Source organism: Abramis brama (genome assembly GCF_963993115.1).
Source record: "Abramis brama genome assembly, chromosome: 16".
Taxonomy (NCBI): Eukaryota; Metazoa; Chordata; class Actinopteri; order Cypriniformes; family Leuciscidae; genus Abramis; species Abramis brama.
The window spans coordinates 11,305,936-11,328,811 of NC_139978.1; the positions used below are offsets into that span (position 1 = coordinate 11,305,936).

Below are 22,876 nucleotides of genomic sequence, written 5' to 3' on the forward strand. Positions count from 1 at the left end.
GAATTTTGAGATCGCAATAGACGTGAAGGACTATAATGCGTTAAGAGTTCGCTCAAGTACTGGGGAGCTAAACCATTTAGTGCTTTGTAAGTAATCAGCAATATTTTAAAATCTATACGATGTTTAATAGGGAGCCAATGCAGTGTCGACAGAACCGGGCTAATATGGTCATACTTCCTGGTTCTGTTGAGAACTGTAGCTGCTGCATTTTGGACCAGCTGTAGTTTTACTAAGTATACAGGGCAACCACCCATAATAGCATTACAATAATCTTGCCTTGATGTCATGAATGCATGAACTAATTGTTCCACATTTGTCATTGAGAGCATATGATGTAATTTAGATATATTTTAAAGATGGAAAAATGCGGTTTTATAGATGCTAGACACGTGACTTTCAAATGAAAGATTGGTATCAAAGAGCACACCCAGGTTCCTAACTGACGACAAAGACTCGACAGAGCAGCCATCAAGTGTTAGACAGTATTCTAGGTTATTGCGTGTGAAAGTTTTTTGTCCAATAAATAGAATCTCTGTTTTTTCAGAATTAAGTAGTAGGAAATTACTAGTCATCTAGTTTTTTATAGTCATCTATGCATTCCATTAATTTTGTGAATTGGTAAGTTTCATCAGGGCGTGAAGATTTTTTCTTCACCCTAGTTACCTGTCCTGCTCGGATAACTACTCCTCTTGGACCAACCTTCAAGTGCCCATCTCCGTCATCATCTTCAGCAGCTTGGATCACCTTGACTAAAGTTTGTGCCTTTTCGCGAGGGATTATCAATGGCTCCAGCTAGTAGTGAGGTAAGTGTTGGCATCAACTGCTTTAGACTGCCCTTCAATCAGTTCTTCAACTGAGTTGAAACCTAGGAGTGGTCTCTCTATTGGCATCTTACTTACCAGGAATGGGACATTAATAGATAGACTTAGGTCCTCATTTCCTAGCAGGTGATCGCCCAGTCGTCAAATGGGATAAGATTTCCATTTACAGCGTAGACTTTCAGATCATTTTGACACCCAAGAAGCTCCCGAAGCGGCCTCACCTCAACACTTTGCCGATATTTCTCTTTCCACTCATGGTTCACCTTGCTTACTTGGGCACCTGTGTCGAGTAATGCCCTTACGGTTAAGCCATTCAAATTGCAATGGGTCAGTGCCTTGCTTCCGATCAGTTTGATGTTGTTATTTTTGGACTTACAGGGGCCCAGAACACTTGCTCCTTGACTCATGTCGCCTTGGCTACTGCAGTTCATTGGAACGAAACCGTAGCCAAGGCGACATCTAGTGTATATATCTATACCCGCCCGCGCCCTCAGATCATTTGGACGCGGCTGTGTTCAAGAGGTAACAACGATATAAATACTGTTCGTTTTCTCACACAAACCGCTCGTTTCGTGTCTTAGGCCATCAATGTGTACTTACGATGGGGAATTGTTTAATTTGGACGATGTGGAATTGTTTTAATTTGGACTCTGTGCTTACTCTTTGAGGTGGTGACCATAGACCTGCATTATTTGACTGACAGACAAGAACGGTTTGACCTAAAAATATCAAAATTGAAACTACTGCGGAAAAAAAGACACCTACATCTTGGATGCCCTTGAGGTAAGCTAAAACATACCAAAATTTAATTTCAAAGTGAACTATCCCTTTAACAGAAGTCGCCTACATCGAACGGCCCGTTTGGACTACATCCCTCTACTTCCTTCTTTAATGACGTCAGTAGAACAGTTTTTTGACTAACCTCCGCCCACAGGAATGCTCCCTCAACTCTACCGAAATTCGTTTATGTACTTGCGCACTTCTTATAACTTACTGTTTACTCAGCTCTTACGGTGATTTTCTGAAGTAAAACTGATGCTTCATCTTTTGTGTGATGTACAATAAACTTTATTAAACTCATCAGTATATGTTTGATCATCATTCGGACCTGGTCCGAAACAGCAGACTTGTAGGCTATTAATAAATAATGGATACATACAAGCAGATGACAAATACGTTATAATAACCGTAATTAAACTACTAAACTATACCTGTTCCATCTCTATACAGCACTCTGACTCTGTAGGCATTATTGTCCGACTCGAAATGAACACCGTTACTGAGAGTTTCTGATATTATCATCATTCCGTGAGATGAAATTGTCCTGAGAGACTGAGCGCGAGCTCATGAAGCTCCGTCCCCTGGGTCGTCCAGCAGCTTATTTGCATTTAAAGGGCACACACTAAAACAGCGTGTTTTTCTGAGCCCCAAAAAATGACAATTTAAACATGCTGTAAAAAATGATCTGTTGGGTATTTTGAGCTGAAACTTCACATACACACTCTGGGGACATCAGAGACTTATTTTACATCTTGTGAAAAGGGGCATAATACGGGACCTTTAATAATTCGTTACCTATTTAAGCATCAAGAACGGTAAAACATAAATGCTATCAGCCAACATCGGTTAACAGCATAGGCTATGTTATCGTCAAAACGCATATTGATAAAAATGAAAGACCTTTAATAACAAAGCTCCGAAAAGTGTTTCGGATGAATAAATTAACATTTCAGAAGGTTTTTTTTTTTTTTTTGACAAATATCCTATTAAACTAGAAACAAAATAATGAAGATGGTAGAGCTGAGATTTGAACTCGGACCGCTTGAAAGCACCGCAAAGCACGTTGAAGTGTGGACCACACAGCTATCGTCTGAACGCTGTAATATGAGCATGAGCTTAACGTCTTATGCTTACGCAAAGCCTCATTAATGTGACGTTTTTCTATTGCAATGTTTAATGTTGAGATGTTTTAATTATTTATCATAACCTACTGTAAGCCTATTTAATTCTTAATGCTAAAACACGACTAACATAGTTTAGCAAGTCCTAACAGTTTTTTCATTTTATGATAATTTAGTTTATTTTTTGTACTTGTACAAATTTGTACTGTAATTACAGTATTGGGATTGAGTTCGTTTAACTACAATGTTTCACTTGAACTTATCTGCTAGCAGTTCTCAATGTGCCGTGGCAGATTACGCAATAGAATAAACTGACACTTTTCAAAGTTTGTGATTGTAGCGCCTCTTAGCAGTAAAAGGCAGCAAATACATCCCGTTTTACAGCTGCTGTAAAAGTATTATTCTGGTTGAGTGCCAACTGTACATTAGACCCTCACAAACAAATGAGCCCGCCTCCAAGTTTTCTTCAAAATAGGGCAGCAGTTTTACTTATAATTTCCAAGCAGTGCTGTCGGATTTTGTGACATTGAGAGGCATATTCTATTCCCATTGTCATTGTAGTAATTTTGACGGACAAATCTTTTAGCCAATGTCAAGATGATTCCAACAACGTGTACTGTTTATTTTCCGCATAGAGGCGGTTTTATGATTATTTACAGCTGTCTGGGCCATTCAGAAATCAGAGCTCATTTGACAGCTGCATCTGTCACTAGTCACGTCACAGTTATTGTCACAACATGTCTGTATGTATTGAGAAGACCAATTTTTTTGGAGACTAAATGCTGTCTTTTGCCTGAATGATTGGCCATCGATGAGATAATAGTTTGTATAGCCTCCAATTTTTTTTGTTTTTTTTGTGTAAAGCTATGTTTGTGTGAATTTAGTAATGAACTCACTAAAATCGTGTACACAGATTTAAAAGTAAAAAATAAATAAATAAAAAAACGATCAAGTGGCACTTTAGAGCTCCAAGTGGCCATTTTTCAAGACACTAGTCAGAGGAAAAACCTTGCAAGAACTTCAAAGCGCTCATTGCAAAGTATATGTCCTTCGTGTCAGTATGTCATAAATTGAACGAGGCATCAGTTTACTGTCGGAGATTTGTCACTCGCGACCACATTCAGTGTAGACAGAATCACTGTTTATTATAAGTTGTATTGCTTTTAGTCGTGCTGCTCACGTCTGATCAAAGTCCCTTTCAAGTAAAGTCTGTTCTCTCGCCACCCATATTTGCAACGCCTCTGGGCAGCTATTTCGAGCATCCAAGACCAAGTTCTATTTATTTGAATGGGGGAATCCTGAAATCTCAAAAACTGCTTTCCGAGTTCACAATTAAAAAATAACGTATTTCAAATCAGCAACAAAATCTGACATGAACTGTCCCATAAATGTTGTTTCTTATGCTCAAATAGCGTTAAAAAAGCTTTGCAGTCCTAATTAAAAAAAAAAAGTCTTGTGACGGCAGCTGCAGTGGCGCTATAACTTTACCAATCAACGCATGGCTCTTTTACTTTAGAAAGTGGGACTATTCCGTCATATTGCGCATTGCGGTTTCTCCCATTCATGAGTAATAGGAGTGAACAGTCTTCCTGTATCTATAGTCTTTGGACAAGGTATGTTTTTTTTTTGTTTTTTTTTTACTTGTATTTAGGGATGCACCGATCCACATTTTTTCACTTCCGATCCCGATACCTGAATTTAGATATCGGCCGATACCGATACTATTCCGATACCAGAGCTGTGTTTGCTTTAATATTTTTGTTATCATTATTGTTTATTTTATATGATGCTGAAATAAACTTCTCTCAACATGCAAGTATGATATGTATGTATGTATGCATGTATGTCCCAAAAGGCAACTTGAGGTAAATTATAAGGTCAGAAAAGGAAGTAAAAAAACAGGAAATACTGTTAACAGGAAAAATCCCATTCTGAAAACAAATATGCAACTTTAAGGGTTTCAAATTGATTGTAATGTCAATATTTATTACATTCACAAAATGTCAAATACTAGAGTCTTGAAATATAAGAAAAGTGCAAGTGTAAACAGCTTACACACACACACACACACACACACACACACACACACACACTATCTGAAGGGTGATCCTCGCTCCGATGCAGTAACTCTCTCGATGAATGCTCGATCAACATCAGCATCTTGCGAACAGACGGATTTCACCTCAGACGCGCGTCAATTTCGCACTGGACGCGCGAATGGATTCAAAATATTCAAGCGTCCAACTAGACGTGAATTTGACGCGCTATTCGCGTTTGGTGTGAACGCACAGTAACGTAGTGCTTTTTTAAATGTTTGCGTTCGCTGTGTTGTACGACGCGAGGGAGCTTTAAAGAGCTCTGAATCACGGCTTTGCAAACATTGCATTTAACGTTAGCTGCTAGCTGTCTTGCTCTGCGGCGTTTCCAGTGTGAAGTATTTACACAAAGCGGACATGTGGCTAGCCGCAAACTGCGGAACGGATTTCTCTCATAACTCTGTGTCTCATTGAGCCGCGCCTCCGTTCAGGAAATCCATTCCGCAGTTTGCTGCCAGCTAGCAGACTCGCCGGCGGGAATGACTTTGAGTCATTTCAGCAGAACATTAAAGCGCAGACATGACTCATGGATATCGGATATCTCCGCAGGTTGGATCGGGAAAATCCGATACGTGAATTACGCTGGTATCGGGTCCCGATACCGATACTGGATCGGATCGGCCCCATCCCTACTTGTATTAATTCTGAAACTTGGAAAATAAAGCTACATTTGTCTTCTTTAAAATTATATCGCAAAGGAAAGACAAGCATTTGAGTTCAAGCATGTCATTTTCCTGTTTTGGGCTTAAAGGGGTTTTGTGCTTGAAGGGGTTAAGTGTCAAGTCACCACAGATTGTATCAAAGCAGCTTCACATTGATAACATGAAAATAATACAACAGTTTGTTTCTAGAAGAAAATTGCATCATCGTCCACCCTAAATAAGGCAGATCAATAATATTGTTGAATATTAAACAATATTTTAGTGTCTTTGTGAATACAAAATGGATAAGCTACTACAGGAAAACATGTCAGCAATGTTGATGCACTTTTTTGTGACCAAAAATGATGCTAATTTGCAATATCAGGGTGTCCGCGCGGTAGTAAAAAGTAGTAAAAGGTAGTAAAAAGAATCTACCAAAATTAAGGCCCTTGAAAGGTAGTAAAAGGTAACAAACGCAATTTGACTTGGTAGTAAATTTTTCATCACCACCTCAATATATGAGTTTCCATTTTTTTGCTTAATATTTGTGTCTCCATATTTTAACTTAATCTAGCATAATTTAAAAATATATACGGTGCTAACAACAACAGGACCTGACGGGCTCGACATTAACGCTTGTCCGGGACAAGTGGATTTTTTTGAAGGGACAAGTAAAAGAGAATTTTACTTGCCCGACCGGACAAGTAGCCTGATTAAACGTCAATAACAAAAAAAAATAAAAATAACTAGGGAATCACTAAAATGAGAGAATGATTCTGTTTGTATTATTATATTTATTGTAAGTTGCGATCGATAGTGGATAAGTATTACTGACGGTAAGGTTGCACTGTTGAGGCTTGCGCAGCCTCACGAGCAGAAGTCCAAACAAATGTAAACTCAGTTTAAACTCAGTTAACAACATACTGCCAGTGCCAAAATTCAAAATGTGTTTTAATATTTTTAACATATGATACAGTTTAGCAACCTCACACGACGAGTGCCGTTTTCCTTAATACCATCACGACTGAAAATGTGACATTGCTTTCATACAACAGTTCAATAAACAGTTCGAATTAAGTCACTTACATTTTAGACACAATATTGACTGTTTTTGTTCTGTTTCAGCCGCGAAAATAGTTCCAAACAAAGATCACAGCAACACTTAACCGTGTTTCATTACTGAATGATTCAGCGTTTTGAACGAATTGGCTGAGTCAAAGATTCAGTGTCCCATTCATAAACATGTCTCATTCTTGAATGAATCAGTTGTTTGAACGAATCGTTTGAATGAATGACTCAATGACTCGCTCATTAAGACGGTCGTCTGCCGCCTCCTACTGGCGGTTTACTTTCATGTTTAAAAGTATCATTCTTTCCAACGTTTCTTATTTGTATATTCCAAAATATTTAAAACGATCTCATATTCATAACATTATTTAATGCAGTTGTACATTTTCAGTGTAAATGATTTAATTTGATCAGCCCTACCTAGGGTAACAACAGCCCTATATCTTATTAGGATATTCCAATTTAATCTATTGATAAAATTTAAAACTAAAGATGAAGCATACATTTAATAAGATTTGGGGGGTGGGGTGGGGGCACCATATCTGCACCTTTAAAGCCCTTTAAAGGTGCAGATATGACAATATGCAGATTTAAATATATCAGAGCTGATTGAACACAGATGAGGATATTTCTTCAGAATAAATTATATTTACAGCACACACACACCAAAAAAATTCCGGACAAGCAACTTTTTTACTCGGACAAGTGAATGACAGATTTACTTGTCTAAAGGACAAGCACATGAAAAGGCTTAATGTCGAGCCCTGAGTGAGTCGGAGTTGATAGCAATGACAAAGTGGCAAGGTTATTATTCACCTTATTAGGGCTAAGGGCTATGGTTAGGATAACTCAAGGGCTAGGGTTAAGATAAGGACAACTGAAACTCAACTCGACACTACAAAAAAAAAACATAATTGACAATGACAATACTTAATGATCACAATTAAACATTAGTGTACCTAATATGTATGATGGGTGTGGTGCTTTGCATACCCCTCCCACCCCCCCAAAAAAGGTCTGCTGCTTGATGTCGTGTTGGTAGTAAAAAATATTGTGGAGGTGGTAAAAAAGGTAGTAAAAGGTAGTAAATTCATCTCTATGATTCCTGCATATACCCTGAATATGTAACATTTGTTCAGCTGAAATATATAAAGGCGGATTGTTGTCGAAGATCTTCACTACGACTGGTTTAATTTATCACCTGAGAATACAATCCCCTGAACATCATGAAGAGTTCAGTTACCCAAATTTAATTCAAGATACTTTATTTTTGGTTTTTCAGCTAAATGTAAACTCAACTTTTGTTTTCTGCAAAAGAAATCACTATTGTGTCTCTATTATTCATTTGACAGTATTACATTTTCATGTTATGATAATTGCTATAGCTGAAATTTAAAAATGTTTAAATATGAAAATAAATAATTTGCTATTAAATTTAAGTTTGGTGCTGTGATGAACACCATTGCGAATTCAAAAATCCAAATGGCTGTTTAAAACATTTAAATACTGTTCAGAAACAGAATGTAGCACAGCTGCTTTGTTTATGGGGGTTACTGGGGTAAAATCTGCATTTCTGCTGTTCCATAAGAGAGTGAACGTGCATTTTTATTCAGTTGCACCTCCACTCGATCTGCTGGCCTCCCATCCGTGTTCTAAAAATCTGAATAATTCGTAAGGTCCACTATAGAGATCCGTACTAGTGCCCACAATAACAGTACAGTGTATGTTTATTATCGTGCTATATTGTATTACCTTATATCAGGAAATGTCTCCTATCTGTCTCTCTGTGTAACATTTACACTAAATTAATTATAAAGTATATTTGGCTTTTATGAATGTGATCAATACAAAATTATTTTGTTCTTCTCAGCCACAGTTGAGAGCTCTCAGAAGGCTTACCAGGATGCTTTTGAGATAAGCAAGAAGGACATGCAGCCCACGCACCCCATACGGTTGGGTCTTGCCCTCAACTTTTCAGTTTTTTACTACGAGATCCTCAACTCTCCTGAGAATGCCTGTCACCTCGCCAAGACAGTTAGTATCGAAATGACTAGCAGCATAAGGGCTGTTCACACAAGTTCTTGTCTTTAACAAAAGCTGTATTTTTTTCAACTTGCCAAACATTGAGACAAGGGACAGTCGCCAAAAACAGCCATGCATGTTTACATTTTGTTTTGTTTTTATCTCAGATAGATGTAACAACTCATCCTGTGTTAACAGCCTCTAGTCTATACACTTCATCACATAAATGTGTATTTTATTCCTTTTACTACATTGAATGATTTTTTAGCTGTGTCCATTAGAAGCACCTGTATATTTCACTCATTTAGCCCAAATGAGAAATTTGAGCTTTTTTTTTATTACAGGCTTTTGATGAAGCTATTGCTGAGCTTGACACTTTAAATGAGGACTCCTACAAAGACAGCACATTGATCATGCAGCTTCTAAGGGACAACCTCACTGTGAGTCCTCCATCACACATACTGCACCAGTTATGTTTAAGTGCTTTATTAATTAATATATTGATTCTTATGCCTGCAGCTTTGGACGTCAGAAAACCAAGGTGACGAAGCAGGCGATAATGAGAACTAGGGGAAGCTGCACTGATCTCCAAACACTCACACATCCATTTTAAATACACAAATGGCTTCCACCAACCCTTCACCTCATTCCACCCAAAACCACCCACCCCTCTCCATTCAGTACCTAGCCCCTTCCCCTATACCTTCTGATTGATGATCAGCACCCACAGAAAGATGCTCAGCAAAGCCCATTACAGACACCAGTGGCTGGGAGGGGGGTGGGTCACAGGGAGACATGCTGACATTATAGCAGGTCCAGTCATTTTGTTTGTGAATTTAATGTGTACTGATTATTTAACCCTGTCCATTATGTGTCTCTGAGTGTCTGTAAGTGACTATTGCTAACAGAGAGTAACTGAGTGGCTGTGTGAGTATGTGTGTTTGTATGTAGTGAGTGTAAGAGTGAGTGTATTGGGGATCAGGGGTTGTGAACTCTAATCGTCCTTCCTGATAATTCCCTTTGTTCCACTTTAGCTGGTTGTGTATTATTTTTTTTTATTTTTATTTTTTACAATCATATTTTTTAGTATAATTCATTGGTATTTACAGGTTTTATTGTATGGTTATTAAACTGGCAGTTTATTTTCACCAAATACTAATTCTGACTTCTCTGCTTTCTTGTTTGAATCTGTTCTGATTAAGCTGTATTTTTTTTACTTCATATTTGAATCTGTTCTGATTAAGCTGTATTTTTTTACTTCATATTCTTAAGCACAAGTCATTTCATTTTTTAACATTGATAAGAGGACACTATTGTATTTCATATACTATTTAAATGGTAGTAACTTGAATGAGTAAAGACAGCTTTTAAGTTCTCTTGCAAACAAAAGCCCTATGTGTTAAATAGTTTCTGCTTCGACATTATACTCATATAAAACCTGACAGTCAATATAAATCAACAGAAGTTAAATATTTAAACATGTTTTAACATGAGGCTGGAATGACGTGTTTGAAAAGTCCCATATTTTTTGCCACTAGGTATGAGTTCGATTTCTATTTTGAAAGAAATTACTACTTTTATTCAACACAGATGCATTAAATTGGTCAAAAGGGACAGTTTAAGATATTTGTTACCAAAGATTTCTATTTTAAATAATTGTTTTAAACATTGATCATTATTTTATTTTATATATATATATATAATTTTTTTTTTTTTTTAACATTAGAATGATTTCTTTATTGTAAGGATGCTTAAAACTCAGCTTTGTCATTACAGGAATAAATTAAATCTTAAAATGTACATAAATAGAAAACAGTAGTAAACAGAAAATAGTTATGTTAAATTGCTATATTTCACAATATTACTATATCAAAATAATATCACAATATCAAATAAATGCAGTCTTGGTGACCATACAAGACTTCTTTCTTAAACATTAAAAAAAATCTTACTGACCCCAAATGGTAGAGTAAGCTGGGGTACTCTGGGTTCAGGCCGAACTCCGAGCTCGAAGCCCTCCCCCCGGACAGAACGCCAAATACGCATTAAACTTTACCCCCTTCTAATTGTATGGAAGTGTGAACTCATGAAACAGTGCCTGGTGGCTCGAGAACGCAAACCTAACCTATTTGGGTTAAAAGGTGCAAGCCTTGAACATGTGCGCAGGCGTGCAGTCCTTTACAAACCAACCCTCAACAAACTACTTGTCTGGCCTTAAAAATGTATAATGGGCAATTCCGCGCAAAACTGTCACATCCATAACACCAACACAATGCCATTGTATTTAGTTGGCGTTATGGATGTGACCGTTTTGCGTGGAATTGCCCTAATACAGAATTATTTATCGCTTCCGCGTAGCCACGTGAACCGGAATTATCTCGACAACGTTTTATCTGTACAGAGATAAAGGGAAGGAGGCCTTCACAGGGGAGAGACTAGTTGACACGTCAGGACTGCGTTGTCGTCGTGTCCAGTTGCACGATATAAAAAAGTTCGCAAGGTTGAACCTTACAGCTGGCATTTAGTTTTTCTTAGACAATCAAAGATATGTTTGTGATGGGAATGATTTGCACTTCATATGTAATAGGATATGTTGGCTGAATTTCAACCAGCTTTATGTTGTTCCAATGTCAGTAGTAGGCCTATATGTAAATCAAGTAGCTTTACAGTGATTACAGGAAAATTATGCATTTCGGCTGTTGTTCAGCTGAAGTCAGTCCAGTGTTAATTCAGTTCTGTTGATTAGTTCAGTGTGCAAATTTTTTATTTTAATTAATTAATTAATTTTATTTTTTATTGTCATCGTCCAGCTCGGTTCATTTCTCATACAACAGCATCAGTACAGACAGATCATTAAAACTGTTGAATATTAAGTGTCCCAAATTAAAGCCAGAGGTACATAAATAAACAGTGTACTCTTTTAGATTCTATTTCTAAATACTTGCTAAATGACAAAGCTGGTGTGTACAAACTCTGTGCTTAAAAGTAAAAAGTAAAAATTAAAAAAATCTTATATTGTTATGGATTGTTGCAGAATATATTATAAATTATTTATGTATGCACATTATTATTATTTCTTTAATTCATATGCCTGGCAGGTGTAAGAATTGATAAATTAGGAAATTCCAAACAGTCTGTTTTGGGGGTGACCAGGCCCTGAGAGGACAAAAGGACCTCTCTGGAGATTAGCATTTGAACTGGCCCTCGTGCACCATCGAGACGAAAGTCTCACCTCCGAGTCATCTAATCTACATCTCTTTCCCTATCCCCTCACCCCATCTCTCTCATGCTCAAATGATCACCTGATTTCTCCCAAGAAAATGTATAGTTTAATGTAAATGATTATCACAGAGTATTTTCATGTTTGGTATCATTTAAAATGTCACAGTGCGACTGGTACAGATGTCCTATTTCCAGAATAAGTAAAACACAAGGTAATAAGGTTTTTGAAGGTTTATGGATAACTAGCATACAAGGAGGGGTTGGTCTCTCAAGCAAATGGTCACGCACCCCCAAGAGGTGCTACAGAGTACCTCTGAATGCAAATTTCTATTGTTAGTGCTCACATGGTTCCAGGTGAAAAGGCTTGTCTATTTAAGGAAGTGCAGCAGGGAGATCGGGGCCTTTTTCTGTATTTCAGATGGGTCCGTTAGGCTGGGAGATGTAGATCTCTCAGCCTAACGTATTTCTTAAATGTTGGGTTTGCATCTTATCTCTATTCCAGAGCATTTGATGTTTTGTATCGATTATCTTTGAATTGATTATGAAATTGGCATGATACATTTACCTGACATAATAAATTGTTACATTTGATTATTCTAACTGACTTTGACATTATTTTCATTGAAGAGTTAAACGGAATAGTCAAACATTCGCTCACTTTTAGTGAGGCACAGATATTATTAAACCCTTTCATTTATGGAGTCAGATGAATTAACGAGAGAATACATAACTAAATGTATTGTAAATTTAACCAACCAATATTCTGCACGAGTAAGGACAGAACACGTGAGACCTTCCCCGTGTATTGGCGAACCGGCAGATTGGACCAATTTCACGGGCCTTACAAAATGGTGACCTCGCGACGTGATCTCAAAACAGATCAAAACAGTTTCACGAGAAACGTCCTTTCCAGCAAGTATTGGGATTTTAAAATCAACAAGAGGTTGAGAACATCTTCTCTTTCTTCTGCGGTTGTGGTAAGTCCATTTTCTTTGCATTTTTAGAAGTGTTGAAGGAATGTTTGATGCGGCAGCCAGATGAAGATTGATTAGATTTTAAAGATCTCCTTGTTTTGCCTTAAGCAACAGGAAGCAAAATCTAAAATAAGAATAACATCTTCCAAATAATTAATAACTCGATGAAGAGCTGAAAAAAGTAAAGCCTAAAAAGTTTTAAAATCAGCCGCATGTTTTCCGGCCATTGTTGTATCTGGGCTTGTTAAACAAACCAGCAACACGTGAAGAGAATGAGCAAACTAACAAGAAACAGAGAAAGAAAAATCTACGTTTGTAAACAATCAGAAAACACATGATTTTATAAATAAAAAGGCAGATCGATGCATTGTTTATGGAAAGAAAATTTTGGGAAAACAGGATGATATGATGTACAGGCTAAAACTCAAATATCAAGGATAATGCTAAATGCTATTGTCCATGTTGCTTTCAAAACGCTCAAGGCTACGCTAAATGCTAAAGCCATGCTGCGCTCAAGGCTAACGCTAAATGCTATTGTCCATGCTGTTTTCAAAATGCTCAAGGCTAATGCTAAATGCTAAAGCCATGCTGTGTTGGTTTGTGTCACTGGCTGACTGATAGGCAATATCCTATACTAAACCAAAACTAATCTTGACAAACTCTATATTGAATTTAAAAGCTTAAACTTTAACATTGATGGAATTAAATTAAGATATTCAATTTAATTTGGCTTATTTCAGTTCCTCTGAAAAGTAAACCTCTAAAGTATTTGATATGCTATCTAGTCAAAAATTCGGGAAAATTAGAAAATTTTGCTTGGTTATCACTGTTAGGTGGTTGGGGATATGGCGAGACTGTAAAAACGATGGCAGAGTAATCTCTAAAATATATCCAACACAACTGACAGGAGCTGTTAAATGTGGCGAGTCTGTAAAAACGATGGCAGAATAAACTCTAAAACATTGTAACACGCTGGGGTAATACAAGTATAAAAAGGCGCCGTTATAACTAGCTATGATCACGCGCATCCTGATTTTGATGTCAAGCTGTTCAAATATTTGAGGATACTATTCTGAGCGATGCATATTCTGTTTGGATTTTCAAATTTGTAGTTGTGCTTGACACATTGTGCTAGAACACACTTTATAGTTGTTTGTGCTACGAAAATGTGCACATAGGCTAGTTGAGTTTATTCTTTAAAAACACAAGATTGCTTTACTGTAAGTGTTGTAGAAAACACTTAGGTAAAAGGTTGTAGATGCCATGCATGCTAGGCCACGTGTCTTGTGTAAACTGGATTAAATATCAAGTGTGTTTGTTGAATTTGTTTGTCTCCTAACAGGAGCATAGGATTGCCATGTGGCCACAATGTAAATCATAAGACAAACAAATCGGAAAATCAGAAACGAATGCATCTCATTAATCCTGAAACAAAAACCTTTTTATATTTAAGGCTTCAGAGAACTAAATATTGTTATGTTTGAATGTATTCTGAATTACTCTTGAGATTTGTTTTTTCCAAAATAGATTACCGGATTCGTATATTTCCACAAGTTTGCGTCAGACATTAGTGACGACTAATACTGGATATCAGATTCAAGTGTACTTGAATGAGGGGGACGAGTTAATTTCCGTCCAGAATCAGCTAATGCTGTTTGATCAACCTGGATTCGGGTGCGTTCCATAACCTCTGTTCTAATTTAATGTTCTTTTAGATAAGTGTACGTGGGTATCCCACGGGCTTGACTAAACCAAAGCCATTTTAAGAAAAGTAAGTTGATCGGCTAACGTCTTTTAATGGTGGTCTTGACCTCTACTAATTGAAACGATTGAATTAAGTTCCTGAGGTGGCATTCAAGGGGGCTATTAAAGTGTCTGTTATTTTGTACGTGTGAATACGGCAGATTCCAGATATTTAGCCAATTACCTCTGTTTTGGTAAGTCAGACTGGCGAGATTGTGTCGTGCATCCTTAGGAGAAGGACTGCAAAGCGATATAGTTTCCTAAATCTATAAACGGAAAAATATAAAGTAAGAGCAAATAGAATAATCAAACATTAAAATGGCCATTTAAAAAGACTAAATGAGAAGAAAAGGTATTTGAAACCTAGCAAAGAAAAAAGAGAAATAGCGAATGTACATCTTATCAGCCCAGAGCCAAAAAAGCCTTTTCATATTCAAATGTATTGACATGAGAACAAGCTGAGATTTGACCATGCGTTGTTGTTCCAGAGACTCTTCAGAGACCGAAAACAATATAATTTGACTTGTATTGTTAAAGAATATAATTATATTATAACTTGAATTATAATAAACATTATATTACACTCGCCGAGCAGGACAATAATTGGAGAAGTGTGACTTTCGTCATTAAAATTGAATTTCTGAAACAGAATTTTATTTGTGTGCTACCCAGTGCCAAAAAAGGGGAGGGGTATGCCTTTATTTTTCACCGTTAGAAAACACGGCTAGAATTGTGGCACAGGTAATAGCAAACCAAATTGTGCAACAACTAAAATGTAATCTAATCAGAGAAGTAAATTTACAAGGAGGGAGTGAAATGCTAAACAGCAGACAGAAGTACCACAGTCTTTTGCAGGTCAAAAAAAAAAATATCTGCACTAACTAAAATGTGTGAACGACACCATAAACAGCAAAATGCTAACCAGACAACCCAGAGATCTGGCTGTAATGAGAGAAAGCAATGAGCATTGCACATGCAGCAGACTGAAGGCTGAACTGAAAAAGCAGCTTCAGGTGTCACAACACACTGAAACAACAGCAACAATTCAGACGTGGTCAATGAAACTCGGTTTCATGTGACATCTGGAATTAAAATTGCAACTGACATGATAATGGAACAAGTAAAAGAATTCCACACGTCTGAATTTAATGTTTTTGAAATATTGGAATTATCTGTCTGTGGTTCGCTCTCCTCTGTTTTATGTCTCAGGTTTACTTCTGCAAATTCCTCGAAGGACGGACGCCAGGATGGGCCGGACCCCACCTGGATCAAGGCCAGGACAGCGGAATTGTTAGAACATAACCTCGGGAGATGGGTGAAAAGACACTTCAAGAGGCCATTCACACTCACAATAGTACATCACTGAATAAATATGGCCTCCCAGTTTAGAACTGGAACTAAATTTACAACACAATTGTTATAGATTAGATTACACCCATCTCCTAGAAGTGAACACTGAACACACACCTCCATCACTATACCCTCACAAATGAACACTACACATAATAAGAAGATGTGTCATCTTCACACAAACAGATCCAGATAGCTTCACACACATAGGTTGGTCATGACAGTCTAAAAGAGACAAACATAGCATACGCTATTCACAACACACTGCCAACTCATTGAAAAACACTGAAATATACATATGAATGACTACAGTCACAAGTCAATGATGCAAAGTATAAAGCAGAGACAGACCTGCTATAAAATTTAAAAATGTTCAAACTTTCTGATTGTTATTAAGGTGGTTGGAAAATCAGAGGGCCCCTGATTTCTCAACTTACCACTAATAACAGAAATATCATAAAAACGGATAGATCTGAAGTGTGAGCACTTCAATCAATTACAAAATTTACAATTTAGCCCTGTCATCGACTGTGACTTAGCCAGCTCTCTCTCTCTCTCACTCTCTCACACACACACACACACACACACACACACACACACACACACACACACACACACACACACTCACACTCTCTCTCTCGCACCAACACAAACACACACACACACAACACTGTTGCAATGAATGAACAATCTCCATTCTTATATGCTTAAACATGTTCCAAGTCACTTCTTAGATCTGCATAGGTGGCTTGCATTGGAGGATTCATGAACAAAGTGATTATTATATTGAATATTATTATTGCTGTTATTTATTTAGGTTACACCGACCTCTTGCTGCATTTCCTTTGAATAATTCAGATCAAGAATAATTAAATTCCACTACCATTTAACATCACAGTGGTAGTGAAGAATTGGATATTTAAAAATGAGACCATTCTACATGACCCTGAGAAACATTTGAGACCAGATGTACCATTCGCACTTGCTGACATGAACATGATAGTTTATATAAGGCATGACATGATTTTGTTTTGTTGCATTATGTGTTCCCATGCATTTCCATACGACTTCAAGTTCATAAGTGCTCAATCGTGAAGTGGACATTTAAGATGCTTTTCAGGTGTCTCAAGCTTTTCACACAAAGCAGTGTGAACCAAGGAGAAGCCCTTCATCCACTGAGGTCTGCCCAGACAACCGCACCGCTGGAGGTCACAGGATTGGTCAAGAAGGGTCAGATCATCATCGTGGAGAAGGTGCCAGAGAAGCAGAAGTTTCTCCATGGAGGAATGACACGTCAACTGAACAAGTCACAAAGGTCCAGATTGACTCTACGAATTTTGCTCGCATCACAGGAAGAGAACCTGAATGCATTCATCCACCTGCTGGACTCAAGCAACATACACCTGGTGAGACCAGGTGTTCTGCAGGTGAACACAGCCCTCTGCAAGCTTCTACAGATGCTAACATTGAAAAGACAATTTTTGGGTGACATCTCAAGAATGACAACAGACGTTTATCAGTGACTCCATAGGAGCTCATTTGAATTTGACCCACGGAGTCAAGGAGGGAAAACTGTAAGAATTGATAAATTAGGAAATTCCAAACAGTCTGTTTTGGGGGTGACCAGGCCCTGAGAGGACAAAAGGACCTCTCTGGAGATTAGCATTTGAACTGGCCCTCGTGCACCATCGAGACGAAAGTCTCACCTCCGAGTCATCTAATCTACATCTCTTTCCCTATCCCCTCACCCCATCTCTCTCATGCTCAAATGATCACCTGATTTCTCCCAAGAAAATGTATAGTTTAATGTAAATGATTATCACAGAGTATTTTCATGTTTGGTATCATTTAAAATGTCACAGTGCGACTGGTACAGATGTCCTATTTCCAGAATAAGTAAAACACAAGGTAATAAGGTTTTTGAAGGTTTATGGATAACTAGCATACAAGGAGGGGTTGGTCTCTCAAGCAAATGGTCACGCACCCCCAAGAGGTGCTACAGAGTACCTCTGAATGCAAATTTCTATTGTTAGCACATGGTTCCAGGTGAAAAGGCTTGTCTATTTAAGGAAGTGCAGCAGGGAGATCGGGGCCTTTTTCTGTATTTCAGATGGGTCCGTTAGGCTGGGAGATGTAGATCTCTCAGCCTAACGTATTTCTTAAATGTTGGGTTTGCATCTTATCTCTATTCCAGAGCATTTGATGTTTTGTATCGATTATCTTTGAATTGATTATGAAATTGGCATGATACATTTACCTGACATAATAAATTGTTACATTTGATTATTCTAACTGACTTTGACATTATTTTCATTGAAGAGTTAAACGGAATAGTCAAACATTCGCTCACTTTTAGTGAGGCACAGATATTATTAAACCCTTTCATTTATGGAGTCAGATGAATTAATGAGAGAATACATAACTAAATGTATTGTAAATTTAACCAACCAATATTCTGCACGAGTAAGGACAGAACACGTGAGACCTTCCCCGTGTATTGGCGAACCGGCAGATTGGACCAATTTCACGGGCCTTACACAGGGATATCAAAATAAAGTTCTGCCCTATGTTTTCTCTTGTTTGAGAAACCGTTTCAATCGGATGTGTCACAATAGGGAAGAAATTACTATCACAACTTCTGTTTCATGCAAACTTTCAGAACAGGGATGCACACAGATTCTCATTTTCAAAGCATTTATTGTGAGGAAATTAGTGTAAGCAAAGAATCAGAATAGCATACTATTATTCTACTATTACTATTTCTGCTATATCTTTACATTAGGAAAGATGTCATATTTTATTTCCCAAGACGGCATATTACAGAGGCGTTAACAAGAAATTGATTTAGTTTCAGCTCATCAAAAGTGGAAAAGATATTGATAGAGAACTGAAGAGCCCAAATCCTTAAGAACAGCTAACGTATTCTGCAAGACAAGAAAAAAATATCATCAGTAATAATCAATCTAGCCTGATAAGTGAGTTCAGGAGTTGGCTAAAACCAAATCAAAACTAATCAACAGATTAGAAAACTATCTCAAGTATGCAAATTCATTGCTCTGTACAGTAACACTTACACTTGGATACGCAGGAGTATGAGATATACAGGTATTTGAATGTGCCGACACACGGATCCGAGAAGACACTGTTGGAGGCTAAAATGGAGCATCCGTTTTTCCCTTCACATCTACACCATAAAAATACCAATTGATAAACAAAAACTTGATTAAAAAACTTAGCTTGATTCTATTATTGTTAAAATAATTGTATTACCCTGCTGGGAAGAAACACTTAAACTAGCCTATAGGCTGGTCTTAGGTGGTCTCCCAGCCTGATCAGCATAGTTTGGTTTGTTTGTTGTTTGTTTTTATCAGAGCAAAGACTGAATTACCTGTGGAAATGTGTACATTGTGTATGTAAACTGACCCATTAGTGACTATTGTCTGTGAATTTAAGGCGTAGCAGTCAGTTCTGGCAAGCTGAGAAACAGGTCGTCCAGTAGAACACGTGCTGCTATCAGTTCGCCCCCAGTTAGCGCTGTGAATGTGTATGGCTGTTCCATCCTCTGAAAACAACAGTTCCACCTTTTACAATCTCTTGGATGAAAAAAAGTAATGATATACTATACGTTTTACCATTTAGTAATAAACTCTGGATTAACAGATGAAACAGTAAAAATAAGCAAGTCAACAACGGAACACACACCACCCTTCAAGTCATTAGTCTCTTGTTCACAGACCATACTTGAACCTACAGAAAAAGGAGAGATGTTGTAAAGCAATAAAAAATAAAGTATATTTCAAATAGAAGTAAAACAGTCTATGTGAGTTATTGTGTATACTGTGATCATGCCTTTTAAAAGCATATCAAATGGAGACTGTGGTTTATGTGTTTTATCTAGTGAAAAAGAAGTGTGCTTAGCTGTACTGATTGTGCACTTGTAGTGTACTTCAAATCTTACTTTTTTTTTAAACTGTACTTGCAGATAATGTAATATTAATTAAATTAAAGGCCAGTTAAGTACAAGAGAGAACACTTTCATGACTGTTTTTTTTATAGCACACAACACAAAATGAAGAAAATGCACTTTGTAATAATCTAAAGTTAACAGTCTTACTTTACACATTAACCATATTTCAAAGATAACAGTAATTTAATTTATATGTAATATTTAAATTACATTTAAAGCTGTACTTAAATCCTACTTAAGTTGGCTAAAAATCATCATAAAGATCAGTTAATTGAATTTAAGCTATTTAATTGCAATTAAAATGCAATTAAGTAGCTAAAAACATTGCATTCTGTGCAAACAGGATAAAACAGTAGCTAACAGGTTAAGAAATACTCACGAATTTCAGGTGGAAGGCAAAAATAGGAGATTGTAAGGTACTTGTATATGCCAGGGCAGGGATCAGTAAAGACCGTATCTGTCACAAAAACCTCACAGCTTTTCAGGCCATTGCAGCTTTACATGTCAAAGAAAGAGGCTTACATTAGTCATTGCATATTTATACCAACTAACAAAATATGCTTGAAGAACATTTAAAAACATTATTTCTGAATGTTCTCTGAATGTTTTTAAACATGTCATTCAACGTTAGAGAAAACAATATAGGAATATTACTTTTAAATGTTTCAAACTGAGGCACAGAATCAGTTTTCCACATTTGTGAAATCAGCCTCTTGGCAATTATTATACCAAATAATATAGCTTGTCTTTCATGTATATCAACCTTCTCGAAATTACCAGATATCCCAAGAATAGCTGAGAGTAGACTTGGTTTGATTATTATTATTATTATTATTTTTTTATACTTCAGAAAACAATGAAACAATGAATGTTCTATTAACGTTACTGGAGGAACGTTTGTTCATAACTTTGAGAGAGCCGTGCCAGAATGTTTAGAGAATGTCCCTTAGCTGGGATGGTATTTGAAGAAGACCAAGAATATAAATGTACCTACAAATTACCAAATTAAATTTAAAGCATGTTGATCCATCTACCTTTTCGACACAGGAGCCAGTGCATTGGGAGAATAGCACTTGTTGTTTTGGAGCTCAATGGATGGACGTCCTTCCGAGCATGTTATGCAGGTAAGAGAGGACCCAATAGCGAATTAACAAAAATAGTCTTTAATGAGAACACAGGGTAGCAACACTGGGTGGCAATAATGTAGAACACAAATCCTCTTCTTGAGAGATAATGGCAAAACAGGCAACCCGCAGAGAGGGCGATATAAAACAAAACAAAAATACTTTTGTGAAAGAAAAATCAGAAAAGATCAAAAAGAGTCTTGTTGTGGAAAAATTCATCTTTTCTTTGTATTTTATTTTCAACGATTTAACAAACGAATGCCATGCGTTCTTTGGCTGTATTTTGAGTTTCTTTTATGATATTGATACAGCTGCAGGGTGTGTGTGTGTGAGATTTCAGAGGTAAGGAGATTCCCGTGCTGGGGAGGGGTCAAGGGGGGTCCCTTTTGTTCCTTGTGCTGTGAAGGGTGACAAGAGATAACACTATAAAAATGCTGGCCAACCTCTGCTCTGGGTCTCATTCCGCCTGCAGCTGGACTGTGGATGGACTGGGAACATTCTTGCAAGAATAAATATCTTTTAAGGACAATTTGAATCCTGATGTCTCTTATGCCTGATGCTATTTTGTTAGTTACTTGTTTTTGCCTCAACAAGTTGGTGTCAGAAGTGCGAACCATGAGGTTTCTTCTGGCCCTGAGAAAGCGTATTGACGGACTGATCACCCTAAAGCACAAAAGGCTTTAGTCTTACCTCGCCGAATTGAGAGAGAAGAGCCAAAACTGCTATCAGGGCCAGGAGGAACCCACTGGATTCAGAAAGAACTCGGAGGCAGTAAAAGCATCTAGGGTAAGAGACAGTTAAATTATTTTGATAATTGTGAGTGAACGTGAACCATGTTGGCTGAGTTTTGCTTTTTTGGTACGAGCGAGAGGTGAGTCAGTTAATCACAAATGTTTATGGGGAGAAATTGATCTGACAAAGCAGACCAGTTTCTGCCTCACTTAGCTCGTTAGTGGACAGGGGATCCACTGGTGATTCAGAGAAATCACAGCTGCTGAGATGATTACATTCTACTCGAAATTTATGTAAGCCTTAGAGAAAGTTTCTGGGTAATTGTGTGCTACTCAAGGTTTCACCACATTGAATTAAGTCAAGCGAAAAAGCGCAGGTGAGAGAACTTTGAGTGGAGCGTAATTACAAGACCAGGTTGAATTAATCAAGTAAAACAGAATTGAGCAAGCGAATAAGCGCACGTGAGAAAACTTTGGGTAGAACGTAAACAAGCAGAGGTCCGTCCGATCTCGGAGTAAAAGATCGGGTCTGTCGAAGACGTTTGACAGATTCTGTAAGACACGTGTCGAATTGTGAAATCCAGAAAAGAGGAACTCAGCCAAAATGGGGTCATCTAACAGTAAACCAGATCGTTTTTATACACCAATTTATCATCAAATATCACGATTTTCCCGAAGCGGAAACCTTGAGTAAGATAAGACTTAATGTCGTAAAAGAGTCAGTAGAAAAGAACGAGGGAAAACAGAATGGCTGCTGTGTGTGTGTTAAACGTGTGTAAAAACTGTGAACGGACAGTGAATTGTTGGATGGGAAAGAAGCAGATAAAAGAGAACAGAGTCGATGCAGAAGGAACTGGCATGTAGGGGAAGATAGGATGTTTTTCCTGATGGAAAAAGTGAATTGTTGGATTGAACAGATACAGAAGGAAGTGGCATGTAGGGAAAGATACAATTCATATTTACAGTATGAACGCCTGTTAAGTCAAATTAAGTTGAAATTGTATGAAGTGAATTTTAGATAAAATAAGGCATTGAGTATGATTAACAGGGATTAACATGATATAAAAGATAAGGAATCATGTACGCAAATGTAAGCAAAACGGGAAAAATTCTATATTTTAGAGATAAAATAATGATTGAAATTACGATGTGAATGCTTTATTGTATTAATGATATGAAACCAAGAGTATTGAAGAATAGATTGCCATATTTTTGT

The 22,876-nt window shown here is 37.3% G+C and overlaps 2 protein-coding genes across 3 annotated transcripts in view; one reads left to right on the forward strand and one right to left on the reverse strand.

Annotated features, from left to right (window-relative positions):
* The window catches only part of ywhabb (tyrosine 3-monooxygenase/tryptophan 5-monooxygenase activation protein, beta polypeptide b), a 35,465-nt gene extending 25,757 nt beyond the window's left edge, over positions 1-9,708 (forward strand). For both annotated transcript variants that reach the window (XM_084087440.1, XM_084087441.1), the window contains exons 4-6: positions 8,398-8,561; positions 8,894-8,989; positions 9,069-9,708. In XM_084087440.1, coding sequence (XP_083943566.1) covers positions 8,398-8,561; positions 8,894-8,989; positions 9,069-9,119 — 311 coding nt within the window. In that variant the 3' untranslated portion in view covers positions 9,120-9,708. The remainder of the gene's footprint in view (positions 1-8,397; positions 8,562-8,893; positions 8,990-9,068) is intronic.
* A 1,613-nt stretch (positions 9,709-11,321) lies between these two features.
* LOC311066313 (L-rhamnose-binding lectin CSL3-like) lies at positions 11,322-20,919 on the reverse strand. Its single transcript, XM_084087442.1, has 7 exons — positions 20,840-20,919; positions 20,185-20,300; positions 19,541-19,585; positions 19,262-19,400; positions 18,913-19,022; positions 18,376-18,762; positions 11,322-11,640 (listed from the first exon to the last, which is right to left on the reverse strand). Coding segments are annotated over exons 3-6 (288 nt in total). The 5' UTR covers positions 19,578-19,585; positions 20,185-20,300; positions 20,840-20,919; the 3' UTR covers positions 11,322-11,640; positions 18,376-18,760.
* Between the last annotated feature and the right edge of the window lie 1,957 nt (positions 20,920-22,876).